The following is a 16,786-nucleotide window of genomic DNA, read 5'->3' as shown; positions in this document are numbered from 1 at the left end:
GGTTTAGAAGTTAAAATAAAAAAAATTAAGTTAAAAATTACTTAGAAAAGTTAGATGTCTGCAAGTCACCAGGGCCTGATGAAATGTGTCCTAGAATACTCAGGGAGCTGATAGAGGAGGTATCTGAGCCTTTATCATCTTTGAAAAATCATGGAAGTCAGGGGAGATTCCAGAAGACTGGAAAAGGGCCAATATAGTGCCCATCTATAAAAAGGGAAATAAGAACAACCCAGGAAACTGCAGACCAGTCAGTTTAGTTTCTGTGACCAGGAAGATAATGGAGCAAATAATTAAGGAATCCATCTGAAGAATAATAAGGTGACAGGTAACAGCCAGCATGGATTTGTAAAAAGAATAAATCATGTCAAACCAATCTGAGAACTTTCTTTGATAGGCTATCAAGCCTTGTGGATAAGGGAGAAGCTGTGGACATGGAATACCTAGACTTTAGTAAGGCATTTGACATGGTCTTACATGACCTTCTTTTCAATAAACTGGGGAAATAAAACCTAGATGGACTGACTATAAGGTGGGCATGTAAGAATGGCCATACTGGGTCGGACCAAAGGTCCATCCAGCCCAGGATCCTGTCTACCGACAGTGGCCAATGCCAGGTGCCCCAGAGGGAGTAAACCAAACAGGTAACGATCAAGCCATCTCTCTCCTGCCATCCATCCTTACCCTCTGACAAACAGAGGCCAGGGACACCATTCCTTACCCATCCTGGCTAATAGCCATTAATGGACTTAACCTCCAAGAATTTATCTATTTCTCTTTTAAACCCTGTTCTAGTCCTAGCCTTCACAACCTCCTCAGGCAAGGAGTTCCACAGATTGACTGTGCACTGTATGAAGAAGAATATCCTTTTATTGGTTTTAAACTTGCTGCCCATTTATTTCATTTGGTGGCCCCTAGTTCTTATATTATGGGAACAAGTAAATAACTTTCCCTTATTAACTTTCTTCACAACACTCATGATTTTATAGACCTCTATCATATCCCCCCTTAGTCTCCACTTTTCCAAGCTGAAAAGTCCTAGTCTCTTTAATCTCTCCTCATATGGGACCTGTTCCAAACCCGTAATCATTTTAGTTGCCCTTTTATGAACTTTTTCTAATGCCAATATATCTTTTTTGAGATGCGGATACTACATCTGTATGCAGTATTCAAGATGTGGGCGTACCATGGATTTATGGAAGGGCAATAAGATATTCTCCGTCTTATTCTCTATCCCTTTTTTAATGATTCCTAACATTCTATTTGCTTTTTTGACTGCCGCTGCACACTGTGTGGACGACTTCAGAGAACTATCCATGATGACTAAGTTCTCTTTCCTGATTAGTTGTAGCTAAATTAGCCCCCCACCATATTGTATGTATAGTTGGGGTTATGTTTTTCCCCCCAATGTGCATTTCTGTACATTTATTCACATTTAATTTCATTTGCCATTTTGTTGCCCAGTCACTTAGTTTGGTGAGATCTTTTTTAAGTTCTTCAGTCTGCTTTGGTCTTAACTATCTTGAGCAGTTGAGTATAGTCTGCAAACTTTGCCACCTCACTGTTTACCCTTTTTCTAGATCATTTATGAATAAGTTGAATAGAATTGGTCCTAGGACTGACTTGTGGTCAACACCACTAGTAACCCCTCCCCATTCTGAAAATTTACCATTTATTCCTACCCTTTGTTTCCTGTCTTTTAACCAGTTCTCAATCCATTAAAGGATCTTCCCTATTATTCCATGACAACTTAATTTACGTAAGAGCTTTTGGTGAGGGACCTTCTCAAAGGCTTTCTGGAATCTAAGTACACTGTATTTACTGGATCCCCCTTGTGCACGTTTGTGGACGCCTTCAAAGAACTCTAACGGTACATCTACACTAGCCCCCTAGTTCGAATTAGGGAGGCTAATGAGGGTGACCGAAGATGCTAATGAAGCGTGGGATTTAAATATCCCATGCTTGATTAGCATAATCCCAAACAGTCGCCATTTTGGAAACTGGCTAGCCGGAAGTAACTGCCTGCGTCTATACGCGGCAGAGAAGCAGGATTCCGAGATAAATCCCTTAGTTCAAATTAACTGTTACTCCTCGTGGAATGAAGTTTAACAGTTAATTCGAACTAAGGGGTTTATCTCGGAATCCCGCTTCTGTGCCGCGTATAGACGCGGGCAGTTACTTTGGGCTAGTCAGTTTCCAAAATGGCAAGTGGCCGGGATTATGCTAATCAAGCGCGGGATATTTAAATCCCGCGCTTCATTAGCAACTTCGGTCACCCTCATTAGCCTCTCTAGTTCGAACTAGGGGGCTAGTGTAGATGTACCCTAATAGAGTAGTAAGACATAATTTCTCTTTGCAGGGACTTTTGCCCAACAAATTATGTTCTTCTATGTGTCTGACAATTATATTCTTTACTATTGTTTCAACTAATTTACCCGGTACTGACGTTAGACTTACTGGTCTGTAATTCCCGGGATCGCCTCTAGAACCCTCTTTAAATATTGGCGTTACATTAGCTATCTTCCAGTCATTGGGTACAGAAGCTGTTTTAAAGGATAGGTTACAAACCATATTTAATAGTTCCACAATTTCACATTTGAGTTCTTTCAGAACTCTTGGGTGAATGCCATCTGGTCTTGGTGACTTATTACTGTTAAGTTTATCAATTAATTCCAAAACCTCCTCTATGACACTGCAATCTGTGACAATTCCTCAGATTTGTCACCTACAAATGATGGCTCAGGTTTGGGAATCTCCCTAACATCCTCAGCCATGAAGACTGAAACAACGAATTCATTTTAGTTTCTCTGCAATTACTTTATCGTCTTTAAGTGCTCCTTTTGTATTTCGATCGTCCAGGAACCCCACTGGCTGTTTAACCGGCTTCCTGCTTCGGATGTACTTAAAAAACATTTTGTTATTACCTTTTGAGTTTTTGGCTAGCTGTTCTTCTAACTCCTTTTTGGCTTTTCTTATTACATTTTTACACTTCATTTGGCAGTGTTTATGCTCTTTTCTATTTTCCTCACTAGGACTTGACTTCCACCTTTTAAAGAGATGTCTTTTTCTCTCGCTGCTTCTTTTACATGGTTGTTCAGCCACAGTGGTTCTTTTTTAGTTCTTTTAGTGTGTTTTTTAATTTGGGGTATACAGCTAAATTGGACCTCTATTATGGTGTCAATATGGGGATAATTGAAATCGCCTACTATTATTGAGTGTTTTATTTTGATAGACTCTCTAATCTCCCTTAGCATTTCATAATCACTATCACTGTCCTGGTCAGGTGGTTGATAACATATCCCTACTGTTATATTCTTATTAGAGCATGGAATTACTATCCATAGAGATTCTATGAAACATGTTGATTCATTTAAGATTTTTACTTCATTTGATTCTATATTTTCTTTCACATATTCTGCCACTCCCCAGACTCCTCTTCTGCACGACCTGTTCTGTCCTTCCGATATATTTTGTACCCTGGTAAGATTGTGTCCCATTGATTGTCCTCATTCCACCAGGTTTCTGCAATGCCTATTATATCAACATCCTCCTTTAACACAAGGCACTCTAGTTCACCCATCTTATTATTTAGACTTCTAGCATTTGTGTACAAGCACTTTAAAAACTTGTCACTGTTTATTTGTCTGCCCTTTTCTGATGTGTCAGATTCTATTTTATGTGAATGTTTCTCATCTGATCTAGCCCATATTTTATCCTCCTCCATCCTCTCCTCCTGACTAAAACCTAGAAAATATCAATAGACTCTCCTCTAAGAGAAGTCTCTGTCCGATCCACATGCTCCTCTCCACCAATCCGCATCTCTTAGTTTAAAAAATGCTCTGCAGCCTTTTTAAATGTTAAGTGGCAGCAGTCTGGATCCACTTTGGTGTAGGGATCCATTCTTCCTGTATAGGCTCCCCCTATCCCAAAAGTTTCCACAGTTCCTTATAAATCTAAACCCCTCCACCGTATACCATCGTCTCATCCATGCATTGGGACTCTGAAGCTCTGCCTGCCTACCTGACCCTATGCATGGAACTGGAAACATTTCTGAGAATGACACCATTGAGGTCCTGGATTTCAGTCTCTTTCCTAGCAGCCTAAATTTGGCCTCCAGGACCTCTCTCCTACCCTTCCCTACGTCACTGGTACCTACATATCCCACAACTACAGGCTCCTCTCCAGCATGACACATAAGTCTATCTAGATGCCTCAAGAGATCCGCAACCTTCACACCAGGTACGCAAGTCACCATACAGTTCTCCTGATCATTACAAACCCAGCTATTTATGTTCCTAATGATCAAATCTCCCACTACTAACACCTGCCTTTTCCTAATGACTGGAGTTCCCTCCCCCGGAGAGGTAACCTGAGTGCAAAGGGATACCTCAAAATCATCTGGAAGGAGGGTCCCAACTATGAGAAGGTTTCCCTCTGGTACCGTAATAGGCTAGATAACCAGTCTCAGAGAACAGTTACTAATGGTTCACAATCATGCTGGAAGGGCATAACAAGTGGGGCTCTGCAGGGGTCTGTTTTGGGACCAGTTTGGTTCAATATCTCCATCAACGATTTAGATGATGGCATAGTGAGTACGATTATTAAGTCTAGAAAACATGACCTATAAGGGAAGACTAAAAGAACTGAGCTTGTTTAGTTTAGAAAAGAGAAGACTGAGAGGGGACATGAGAGCAGTTTTCAAGTATCTAAAAGGGTGTTACAAGAGGAGGGAGAAAAATTGTTCTTGGCATCTAATGATAGGACAAGAAGCAATTATCTTAAATTACAGCAAGGGAGGTGTAGGTTGGACATTAGGGAAAAACTTCCTAACTGTCAGAGTGGCTAAACACTGGAATAAATTGCCCAGGGAAGTTGTGGGATCTCCATCACTGGAGATATTTAAGAGCAGGTTAGACAGACAAGTATCAGGGATGTTCTGGACAGTGCTTGGTCCTGCTGTGAGGGCAGGGGACTGGACTTGAGCTCTCGAGGTCCCTTTTCTGAATGACATGCATGATGCTGGAGAAGGAAGACTTGGAGGAGTCAACAGCTAAACAGAATAACTTAAAAATGAGTCCCAGGCACTCACAAGCAAAATTCCCCTAGCACTTTTTGTAAACTATGAAAAGTTTGGTTGCCTATGTCCTGGCACAAATTAGGGGCATAAAAGGTTAACTGATTAGCCCCCCCCTTAACGGGTGAGGCTTACCAGTTCCAGTTAACCAGCAAGCACTGGAGCAGCTCCCCTCCTCCCCTGGGCAGGGGGCTGCTCCAGCCATCTGGCTGGAGCAGCCCCTATCTGATAGGGCTGGGCTGTCCTGCCCTGCTTCCCTCCCAGGTTACATGCTATGACTCCCCAGGAGTGGGGCTGGCAGGGAAGGTCGCTTAGCTGTGGCAGGGAAGTCCTCTCCCGCTGGGAGCTAAGCTTCATACTGCAGAGCCCACGGCATATGTAACTGAGTAACTGCTAAGATGATTAGCGGTTACATGGTTACCTTTAAAAACCACTTTTTACACCCCTTGAACAAATTACTGACTCTGGTAATTTCACTTAGCCTCCATACAGACTCAGACAGATGAGATCCTGCTTCACTCCCTGTCCTAATCCATTATGAGGATTTGCTGTACACTGTGAAACAACTGGAATAGTCTACTTCAGAGGTGAGACACAATCTGAATATTAGAGATGTTAAAATTAGATTAATCAAATAGTCGATGGAATTGCAATCAGTCGATAAGGGTGCTTCCGCCTGGCTGTTGCTACATTTCAAAGGCAGAAGTGCCTTTTGGCATTCCGCCTTTGAAATGTACCATAGCCTCAGCAGGGCTCTTGTGTACAGGCAGTCCCCGGGTTACGTACAAGATAGGGACTGTAGGTTTGTTCTTAAGTTGAATCTGTATGTAAATCGGAACTGGCGTCCAGATTCAGCCGCTGCTGAAACAGACCGCCACTTCTGACTTACATACAGATTCAACTTAAGAACCCCAAGTCTCCAAGTCAGCTGCTGCTGAAACTGATCAGCGGCTGATTCCAGGAAGCCTGGGGCAGAGCAACTCTGCCTCGGGCTTCCTGTAGTCAGCACTGGTCAGTTTCAGCAGCGGCTGAATCAGGACGCCTGGGGCAGAGCAGCTGGGGTGCTGCCGGTTGGTCCAGTAGCGCCCAGAGCGGCGCTGCGGGACCAACTGGCAGCGCCCCAGCTGCTCTGCCCCAGGGTCCACAACAAAAGCCTGGTCTGCTGGGGGGGGGGGGGGGGGGCCACACTAGCTGCACCCCCCCCCCCCCCAGCAGACCAGGGACACGGGGAGCAAAACCACAGCGGCGGGGTGCCGCGCCTCTGAGGCTTTGCTCTGGCGCGGGACCCGCCGCGGCTTTGCTCCCAGTGCCCCTGGTCTGCTGGAGACGGTCCCCAGCAGACCAGGGGCACCGGGAGCAGCTTTTCTCGCCCCGGAGGTCGAGGTGGCGGACCGCTGCCTGCGAACTCCGGGGCGAGAAAGCCCCGTTCGTAAGTGCAGATCCGACATAAGTCAGATCCGCGTAAGTCAGGGACTGCCTGTATTTCAAAGACTGAAATGCTGCATAGAATCCCCTGCTGATCCCGGGCTCCATGTAGCGCTTCTGCTTTGAAATGTACAAGAGCCCCAGAGGGGGCTCTTGTACAGTTCAAAAGTGGAACACTGCCGCTGCGCCTCTGCCCCCCCTCCCACGGAGCTGGAGCGAAACGGCTTTTAATCCAGCTCCCACCAGCACCAACTCCTCTACCCCTCCCCTTGCTGCCTCTTTCTGTTAGAGGCAGCAAGGCGGGGGGGGGGGGGGGGGGAAGCAACTAGTTGACTAGTGTGACGACTACTGAATAAGCTTTTGCTTATCAAATAGTCAACTAGTCCAGTGGTTCTCAACCATGGGCCATATGGCTCCCCAGGGGTCCACCCTACCTCTAGGGGGCCACATGGAAAAAAATAGAACATTAGGTAAATTATGTACCTTTTTTCCAGCTAACAGCAGCTATGAGGGGGGCCACAGAGGTAAACGAGGCTCAGAAGGGGGCCATGAGCAAAAAAAAAAAAAAAAAAAAAGGTTGAGAAACACTGGACTAGTTGATTAGTCGCTTACATCCCAACCATATATACAACCCAAAAACCACTTTGGGATGAGCTGCCTTACAGACATGCAAGATGGATGGAAGGGGACCTGGAGGTGTGGAAGGAAAGCAGTGAGTGCCATAGAAATAGAGCCTGAGACACGAGGCCTGGTGTAAAGCCTGAACTAATGTTAGGCCCTCTGGAGATAAAGCAAAGTTTGTAAGAGAGTCAAGCTATGAGCAAAAGTCAGGCCCTGTTACAAAACATGCCTGTTTGCAAGTTCACAGAACCTGGTAGCAATATGGAAAGTATTGACAAAATACAAAAACTCCTGGGCACTAAGTATTAATGTACAAGCATATTCCACAAGTTTGCTGCTAGAACACCCCAATATCAAGAGATGGTGTAAATGCACTCTGTGAAAATGGTACCAGGCCTCTTAAATCGCAGTTCAGGATGACAGTGTGATGAATAGAGATGCTTTGATCAAACCAATATGTACAAGGTAAAGGGTGGTAACTAACCATACCAGAAGGGCATAATACATAACTTATTTGCATGATGTATGAAAAGGTGTCTCAGAATGGGTGTCTTTGTCTAGACGAGGGCGGAAAGGCAAGTGCTGCCATTCGCTAAGCTGGTCCATTGTTGTCCTGTAGACTCTATGGGAATACTAGAACCATACTTGTCAACAATAAGCCTGAATGCCTTTGCTACACAACACAGTCTGTATGTTTTTGGGGGTGTGATCAAAGGTCTGCTGTGTCAGCTATCTGTGCAGAGTGCTCACCAACCGCGCGCGCACACACACAGCCAACAACTGACAAGGAGTAAAAGGTTGGGTTTTTAACTAATCCACTTTGCCCAGTTCAGTAACGCAGACAATTTGCTTAAATTATTATGAAGAGTTCTAGGTTTGGAATGTAGAACCATATGGGAACATTTTAATCATGCTGTGATTAAGAGAGGTGTGCTGCTTACCAGGAGCTCGAATTCAGGATGTGACTGAGAGGCTTACCAAACGGATCAAACCTTCGGATAGCTACCCCTTCCTGCTTCTCCACGTGGGAACTAACGATATAGCCAAGAATGACCTTGAGCGGGTTACTGCGGATTATGTAGCGCTGGGAAGAAGGACCCAAGAATTCGGAGCGCAAGTGGTATTCTCGTCCATCCTCCCTGTTGAAGGCAAAGGACTGGGCAGAGATCGTCGAATTGAGGAAGTAAATGCGAGGTTGCGCAGGTGGTATCGCAGAGAGGGCTTTGGTTTCTTCGACCATGGAACTCTGTTCCGGGCACAAGGATTGTTAGGAAGAGATGGGATCCACCTAACCAAGAGAGGAAGGAGCATCTTCGCGGGCAGGCTTGCAAACCTAGTGAGGAGGACTTTAAACTAGGTTTGTTGGGGGACAGTGACCAAAACCCTGAGGGGAGTGGGAAAGTTGGATATTGGGAAGGAATGCAAAGAGGAACGAGCAAGAAAGGAGAACCCCAATTCGAATGGAGAAGATATCGCGATCAACTGGTTATCTGAGGTGTTTGTACACTAATGCGAGAAGCCTGGGCAACAAACAGGAAGAACTGGAGGCCCTGGCCCAGTCCAAGAAATATGATTTAATTGGGGTAACAGAGACTTGGTAGGATGACTCGCATGACTAGAGCGCTGCCATGGAAGGGTATAGACTGTTCAGGAAGAACAGGCAGGGGAGAAAAGGAGGAGGACTTGCACTATACATAAGAGAGCACTACGATTGCTCTGAACTCTAGTATATAGAGGGACAAAAACCTGTTGAGAGTCTATGGGTTAAGTTTAGAGGTGCAAACAACAGCAGTGAGGTTGTGGTTGGTGTCTACTACAGGCCTCCGAATCAGGTGGATGAGGTAGATGAGGCTTTCTTCAGACAACTGAGAGAAGCTTCCAGATCGCAGGCCCTGGTTCTCGTGGGGGACTTTAATCACCCTGACATCTGTTGGGAGACCAATACGGCAGTACACAGGCAATTCAGGAAGTTTTTGGAGAATGTTGGGGATAACTTCTTGACACAAGTGCTAAAGGATCTGACCAGGGGCCGTGCGCAGCTTGACCTTCTGCTCACAAACAGGGAGGAACTAATAGGGGAAGCAGAGGTGGGTGACAACCTGGGAAGCAGTGATCATGAGATGGTAGATTTCAGGATCCTGAACAAAGGAAGAAAAGAGAGTAGTAAAATACACACCTTGGAATTCAGAAAAGCAGATTTTGACTCCCTCAGAGACCTGATGGGCAGAATCACCTGGGATACTAACATGAAGGGGAAAGGAGTCCAGGACAGCTGGCAGTATTTTTAAGAAGCCTTATTGAAGGCACAGAAAGAAACCATCCTGACGCGTAGCAAGAGAGGCAAACATGATAGGAGACTGGATTGGCTTACAAGGGAAATTCTTGGTGAACTTAAGCACAAAAAGGGAGCTTACAAAAAGTGGAAACTTGGACAAATGACCAGGGACAGCTATAAACATATAGCTCGAGAATGCCGGGGGGTTATCAGGAAGGCAAAGGCGTAAATGGAATTGCGACTGGCTAAGGATGTGAAGGATAACAAGAAAGGTTTCTACAGGCATGTTAACAAGAAGAAGGTGATCAGAGAGGGTGTGCGGCCCCTAATGGATGAAGGAGGTAACCTAGTGACAGATGATGTGGGGAAAGCTGAAGTACTCAATGCTTTCTTTGCCTCTGTATTCATGGACAAGGTGGGCTCCTGGACTAATGTGCTAAGTAACGCAAGATGGGATGAAGATGGACAGCCCTTGGTGGGTAAAGAACATGTTAGGAACTATTTAGAAAAGCTAAACGTACACAAATCCATGGGTCCGGACTTAATGCATCCGGGGGTACTGAGGGAATTGGCAAATGTCACTGAGGAGCCTTTGGCCATTATCTTTGAAAATTCGTGGAGGTCGGGAGAGATCCCGGATGATTGGAAAAAGGCAAACGTAGTGCCCATCTTCAAAAAAGTCAAGAAGGACGATCCAGGGAACTATCGGCCGGTCAGTCTTATCTCGGTTCCTGGAAAAATCATGGAAGAGATCCTTAAAGAATCCATTTTGAGGCACTTGGAGGAGAGGAAAGTGATCAGGAATAGTCAGCATGGATTCGCAAAGGGCAAGTCGTGCCTGACCAATCGAATTAGCTTCTATGATGAGGTAACTGGCTCTGTGGACATGGGAAAGTCAGTGGATGTGATATACCTTGACTTTAGCAAGGCTTTTGATACGGTCTCCCACAATACTCTTGCCAGCAAGTTAAGGGACTGTGCATTGGATAAATGGACGGTAAGTTGGATAGAAAGCTGGTCAGAAGGTCGGGCCAGCGGGTAGTGATAACGGCTTGATGTCAGGATGGCGGTCGGTTTCTAGCGGAGTGCCCCAAGGTTCAGTTCTAGGACCGGTTTTGTTCAATATCTTTATTAATGACCTGGATGAGGGGATGGATTGCACCCTCAGCAAGTTTGCAGATGACACTAAGCTAGGGGGAAGAGGTAGATACGCTGGAGGGCAGGGATAGAGTCCAGAGTGACTTAGACAAACTGGAAGATTGGGCCACAAGAAATCTGATGAGGTTCAACAAGGACAAGTGCAGAGTTCTACACTTGGGACGGAAGAATCCCAAGCATTGTTACAGGGTGGGGACCAACCAGCTAAGTAGTAGTTCTGCAGAAAAGGACCTGGGGGTTACAGTGGATGAGAAGCTGGATATGAGTCAACAGTGTCCCTTGTAGCCAAGAAGGCTAATGGCATATTAGGTTGCATTAAGAGGAGCATTGCCAGCAGATCCAGGGATGTGATTATTCCCCTTTATTCGGCTCTGGTGAGGCCACATCTGGAGTATTGTGTCCAGTTCTGGGCCCCCCAATACAAAAAGGATATGGATGTACTGGAGAGGGTCCAGTAGGGGGAAACCAAAATGATTAGGGGGCTGGAGCACATGACCTATGAGGAAAGGCTGAGGGAGTTGGGTCTGTGTAGTCTGCAGAAGCGAAGAATGAGGGGGGATTTGATAGCAGCCTTCAACTTCCTGAAGGGAGGTTCCAAAAAGGATGGAGAGAGGCTGTTCTCAGTAGCGACAGATGGCAGAACAAGGAGCAATGGTCTCAAGTCGTGGTGGGAGAGGTCCAGGTTGGATATTAGGAAAAACTATTTCACTAGGAGGGTGGTGAAGCACTGGAATGGGTTACCTAGGGAAGGAGTGGAGTCTCCATCCCAAGAGGTGTTTAAGTCTCAGCTTAACAAATCCCTGGCTTGGTTCATCTAGTTGGGATTGGTCCTGCCTAGAGCAGGGGGCTGGACTTGATGACTCCTGAGGTCTCTTTCAGCTCCATGGTTCTATGATTCATAGAATCATAGAGGCCTCCTCCTGCAGTGAGTATAGTGTGGTTATGAGAATGAGCTACATTTGGTCACTGCTTATGAGCCTTACTAACTCAATTCCCAGCTTTTCACTGTGAAGGAAAAGGGTGCTCCTTTGCTCTGGATGAAGAGCTCAATTTCCTGTGCACTTACAACTGCTGCAGAGTGAGGCACTGCTGGGACAGCTGCTCTCTGAAAGCCTTGTCGTCTTCTTCTCTGTCACTTCCACTTTGGATGGAGACCTTGAAGGTGAATCTAGACTCAAAAAGGAAAGAGGCACAAAGTCACTCACTGAAGTCACCTGCATTTTGAGGAGGATGAAATTCTCTCACCATTTCCTCAGACAGAAACAGGGAGATGAACTCTTTGTCTAATTCCATTGGACCACTTACATGCAGCAGGACTTGCTTACCAAAATACGCATTGAGAAGGGTGATCTCCACCACAGAAGAGGCAAATGCATTATGTGGAAGGCCCAGACACTGAACCTACTATACCCTATTTCTCCCCAACCCATCCCTTAACATATTTTTTAACAGTGATACCAAGGAAGCAAACTGCAAATCTCCTCTTCACCCGATCTAGAGCCCCATCCAAGAAATGTGCCAAACAAAGGGATTCTTACCATCCCACAGCAGGATGGAAGAGGATTTGGGTCTGTCAAATAATATTTAGTGCTTTGTGGTAACAAATTAACAGCCCAAACACAAGTTCAATGTTATACCCATTTTACTATAAGGAAGATGAAGCAGAAAGGGGGAAGTGACTTGGCCAAAGTGGTATCAAAAGCCAAAAAACAGAGCAGGGATTGAAACCCACATCTCCAGACTGCTTGTATCAAGTATGGTCAACAGCAAAATGCCAACAGGGTTCTCTAAGAGTCCAGTGAGATTCCTCAAGTGTCCCTCGCTTCCATTTGCCAAAAGTTGGGGATGGATCACTTGATGATTAACTGTCCTGTACATTTTCCTTCATTCTGAAACACCTGGCATTGGCCAGGCAGAAGACAGGATTTTGGACTAGATGGACCTTTGGCCTCACCCAATATGGCTGCTCTTAGGTTCTTAAACAGCTTCTAGGAAGTGAAACAGCAGTGCTAACACCACCATCTCCATCTTTGATGTGACAGTAACCCTTCTTACCTACTGTAAAAAGGAGCATAACGCAGGGATTGTTGGATATAACAGCTCTGGCATTTAGCTCGGTCTGGCAAGACAAGAGTTACTTCAAATTTGTAAAGCAGCCACCAGAAAAGTATAAGATAGCTGTCCCTGTGCAATGTTCTAATCAGTCCTTACCCAGCTTACAGTCCAACTTGGGCCTGGACTGGACGGTGGTGACAGTGGTCACAATGGTGCCATCAGGCATGATGGTCCGGTCCATTTCAATTTTTTTGGTGGGGGTGATGCTGGTGCGCAGTGAAGCAGCATACTGGGGGCTCGGGGACAAAGAAGACTCTTGATAGAGCAGCTTCAAAGAGAACAGGATGCAAATAAGTCATGGACAGTCTACCTCTGGTGATATCAGGTGAGAAAGGCTGTAAAAAGTTCTGACTTCCACTCAGAATGCCCATGGGAAGAGGCCTCAGCACATAAGCTTGCTCAGAGCAGCAATCTAGGACCTTAGAGCTTTAGACTGTTCTCGGTTTGCTAACAGGGAAGCACAGCTCACTCCCCATTTCCCACCCACACACCGTGAGAAGTGGCATCTTCTCTTTCATCCCAGTCACACAAGCAACTTGCAGTCATTGGTTTTTGTCTAACTCAGAGAGTGAGCCAAGATCCCACTGGTGTGCATCGAAGGCCATGACATCACTATCAATAGCTTTGGAAGTGGCTTCATTGGCCAGGAAGACATAAGCCCTTTGCTATAATGACACTTTCCTATAACCAGGAACGCCAGCCACCAGTATCCATTACCAATGCTCCTTCAGTCAGCTGTCAGGAAGCTAGAGATTAAGGGGCAAGGTAATACCATTCTTCACTCTAGATCAGGCATGTCCAAAGTCCGGCCCGCGGGCCAAATGCGGCCCGCGGTCGGATTTAATACGGCCCCCCGCTTCTCCCGGCTCCCCGGTGCTTTTTTTAACTGGCGCGCTCAGCGCGCCGCTTCGGGCCACCGCCGCCGCCGCCGCGGTCCCAAACCCTGCCCCTGCACTCCGCTTTGGGGCTGAGAGTGCAGGGACAGCCCCCGCTTCCTCCCCCTCTCCTGGCTCCCCGGCGCTCCTCTGACTGGCGCCGCTTCCGGCTGTGCCGCCGCCGTCCATGGCGGCCGCTGCGGTCCTAAAGTCCACCATGTAGGGCATGTCCGCAGCCCCGCTCCCCTGCTTGGCTACGGGTTCGCCCTGCCCCCGGGCCGCCGTGAGGCCAGCGTGCCCTACGCTCTCCGCCCGCCTCTGACCCTGCAAGCCCTCTACCTTGGGGCTGAGAGTGCAGGGACGGACTCCGCAGCTGCTGAGATCAGGGACTGCCTTTGAACCAGACCTAGCGTATGTACTGCAGTCCAGATCTCAGTTTCACCCTTCACATTAGTGTAGGCAAGTTTTTTTTTCAATTGAGATGAATACATTGTAAAATCTCAGTTAATGTCAGTTGGTCTAAATCAGTTATAAATATATTTGGACACAACATGTATAGTTGGTGTTATGTCGTTTGCCGTTTGCAATAAACTTTGCATAAAATAGTTAATTTGCATTTAATTTTAATGGTTCAAAGAATGTCAGGCAAAATGGTCGGCCCTCACGCATGTTCACTTCATCAAATCTGGCCCTCTTTGAAAAAAGTTTGGACACCCCTGCTCTAGATGCTTTGTTTGCTGCCACTGTGTCAATCCAGTTCCTTGTGAAATGGGAGTATCATCTAACCAATACATCCCTGTCAGACACTTCATAGCTCTTCATAGACCATATGCTTACCTCCAATGAGAGGGTAGCCGCAGGTTTCAGGAGCTGCCCAGCTCCTGGGGTCAGGGAATACAGCAGTCTCCCACATGGCTGTTTGCCACAGGAGTCAAGTGAAACAGAGGTATGTCCCAGCAATACATCTGCAACAGGGAGAACACACTCAGCCTAGACCCCTCTCTTTTGCCTTTGGGGCCTAGCTCTATGCTCCCACAAGGCAGCCTCAGAGTTGCAGTAGCTCAAGTACTGAACAGGGCCTGATGTTCATGAGCCACAAATCAAATTAGCATCATCTCATTCTGTGAAGATATGGGACAGTTTTGCAAGTTCCTTCAAACTGAGGTCTGGCAACTCGCACATAGCTTGGTGCAACTCAACTGAAATCCAAATGCTCTCTGTAATGCTCACCTGACATCAAGTATCATGAATCCCCCCCCCCTCCTTTCAGCCAAAATTAGCAATGGCTTGGTGGTTTCTGGTCAACAGAAAAGTGAATAAGAGAAACTATCTGGCCCAAAATCTAGGGCTGAAGATGTCAAACCTGAGAACTATAGAAAGTGTTTTTCATAAAGTTGAAGCTACAGTTTGGGTTGGTTGTATATTCCCAGCAGAATGTGCAACCCCAAACGTTGTGGCATTACACTGTTTTCAACATGTGGTTCTTGTGAACTGATCAGTCTTTTCCAAGGAGAGGATATCACGACCCTTTTATTTGTAAAGATCTCAGGGCTGATGCAATACCAGGAATGAATCTCTTGTATCCTGTGATTTGTAGCCATACTGAGTCTCATTGATGGCTGATCATACTCACTCTCCCCATCACTGCTGTTCCCCAGTACTCTCAGCTTCAGCTCTTTACTTCGTGGCCCCAGCTCCCTGCCAAGATAAAAACAGGGGATTGGTGCTCAGCAGTGTTTCCTTTTTCTGTTTGTGTTTCCATATGCAGAATGAATTTCATTATGTGTACCAATATGAAGATAATGTGCAACATATCACTCCCACATTGGTGCACATAGCAAAATTTGTTCTGTACATGGATAATCTGCGGTGCAGGTGGGACTGAGGGGTTCAGCATATGGTAAGGGGTTTGGGACGAGGCTAAGATGTTTGGGAGCATGAGAGGGCTCAGGACTGAGACAGATGATTTGGATGCAAGGGTGAAGGCTGTGGCCAGAGTAAGGGGACTTGGGTGCAGGCTCCCCTGAGGGAGCACTACCCTCTCTCACTGCAGCAGCTCCAGGGACGCTGGGTTGAGCTGGGCTGTGTGAGGGGTGCCTCTCTTCCAAATATGGCAGGAGGCGAACTTGAGAGAGAGCCTTTCCCCAGCCATGGTAGCTCGTTGCTGGGGCCAGGGCAGCTCTGTGTGCAGTAGTTCTGAGCCTCTGCGTGGGGTAAATCAGGAGGGAACCCGGGTGCTTGGCACATGCCAAAAAGCTTCCAAGAACTCCTTTCCTCTGACTGACTCTATTCCTCACCCGCCTCAACTCCTTCACAAGGCCCAGAATTTACTGCATGCTTTTTTGTGGGCAATGACAGAAGAGAGCTCCTGCTCAAAACAAGCAGTGCACTCACACAGCTGCAAAGGACTCATGGGGATGAGCACAGCAGCGCTACAAAGTAGAAGTGAAATGTAGAGTTATCATCTGGATTGGGCTGCACTATGAGAAGTGTATGGGAACTCAGATAGAAAGAGCAGGCATACAAACACCGACTTCTACGAGTACAAAGGCATTTGCATCTAGCTAGTTGACATCTGAAATATACCCATCCAGAACAAACCCCAGAGGCCTGGCTCACTGGCTCCAACCATCCCTTAGTCAAAAAAGCCAACACCGGCTCCTTACAACATAAGCTCTTCATTCCACTCAACCTCTGTTGCAGAGCTGGAGATGCTTGCTCTTGCTAATTTTGTCCATTTCTGCTGCAGCGGGCTGTCTAGCTCCGCTACGCAGCACAGCTTCCCACATCCTGAGGTAGGGAAAACAGATCAGAGAAAATGGAAATAAGGACAAGAGCGTCTGAGTTCTAGCAAGTTAATTGTCAGGATATTGCTCGACATGCTCACACCCCTCCTGCCCAAACCCTGAAGAGCATCAGAACTAAGTGTCTTTTGCCCCTCTAAGTCAAACATATTTACACTTCTCCAGAAGGTTGACTGGTTTCTTCCTTCTTACCTCCTTCCTCCTCCCAGCCCAAATTGAGGACCTGTATCTGCCGGAGGAGCAACTTGGACACCACAGGCGCTACTATATTGGACGGAGATTCATGGGATGGTTTGTCACAGGGCAGCTAAGGAAGAAAGGAAGAAGACAGATTAATGATGCCCCACTGAAACACTCCCACTAACTCCTTTTCACAATCAACAGACTGAAGTAAGGGGGCACAGGAGGTCAGACAGAAAAATTAAGAGAGGGGAAAAAGAAG

The 16,786-nt window shown here is 46.5% G+C and overlaps 1 protein-coding gene across 3 annotated transcripts in view; it reads right to left on the bottom strand.

Moving 5' to 3' along the window:
* The window catches only part of C2CD2L (C2CD2 like), a 47,760-nt gene that overhangs the window by 13,299 nt on the left and 17,675 nt on the right, over positions 1-16,786 (bottom strand). For all 3 annotated transcript variants that reach the window (XM_006119718.5, XM_006119719.5, XM_089773392.1), the window contains exons 6-11: positions 16,537-16,651; positions 16,207-16,330; positions 15,174-15,238; positions 14,378-14,505; positions 12,762-12,933; positions 11,617-11,718 (exon numbers count right to left, since the gene is read on the bottom strand). In XM_006119718.5, the coding sequence (XP_006119780.2) occupies positions 11,617-11,718; positions 12,762-12,933; positions 14,378-14,505; positions 15,174-15,238; positions 16,207-16,330; positions 16,537-16,651 (706 nt within the window). The remainder of the gene's footprint in view (positions 1-11,616; positions 11,719-12,761; positions 12,934-14,377; positions 14,506-15,173; positions 15,239-16,206; positions 16,331-16,536; positions 16,652-16,786) is intronic.

Source organism: Pelodiscus sinensis, chromosome 25, assembly GCF_052426305.1.
Source record: "Pelodiscus sinensis isolate ZL-2025 chromosome 25, ASM5242630v1, whole genome shotgun sequence".
NCBI classification, from domain to species: domain Eukaryota; kingdom Metazoa; phylum Chordata; order Testudines; family Trionychidae; genus Pelodiscus; species Pelodiscus sinensis.
This window is presented reverse-complemented; position numbering and strand designations above follow the sequence as displayed.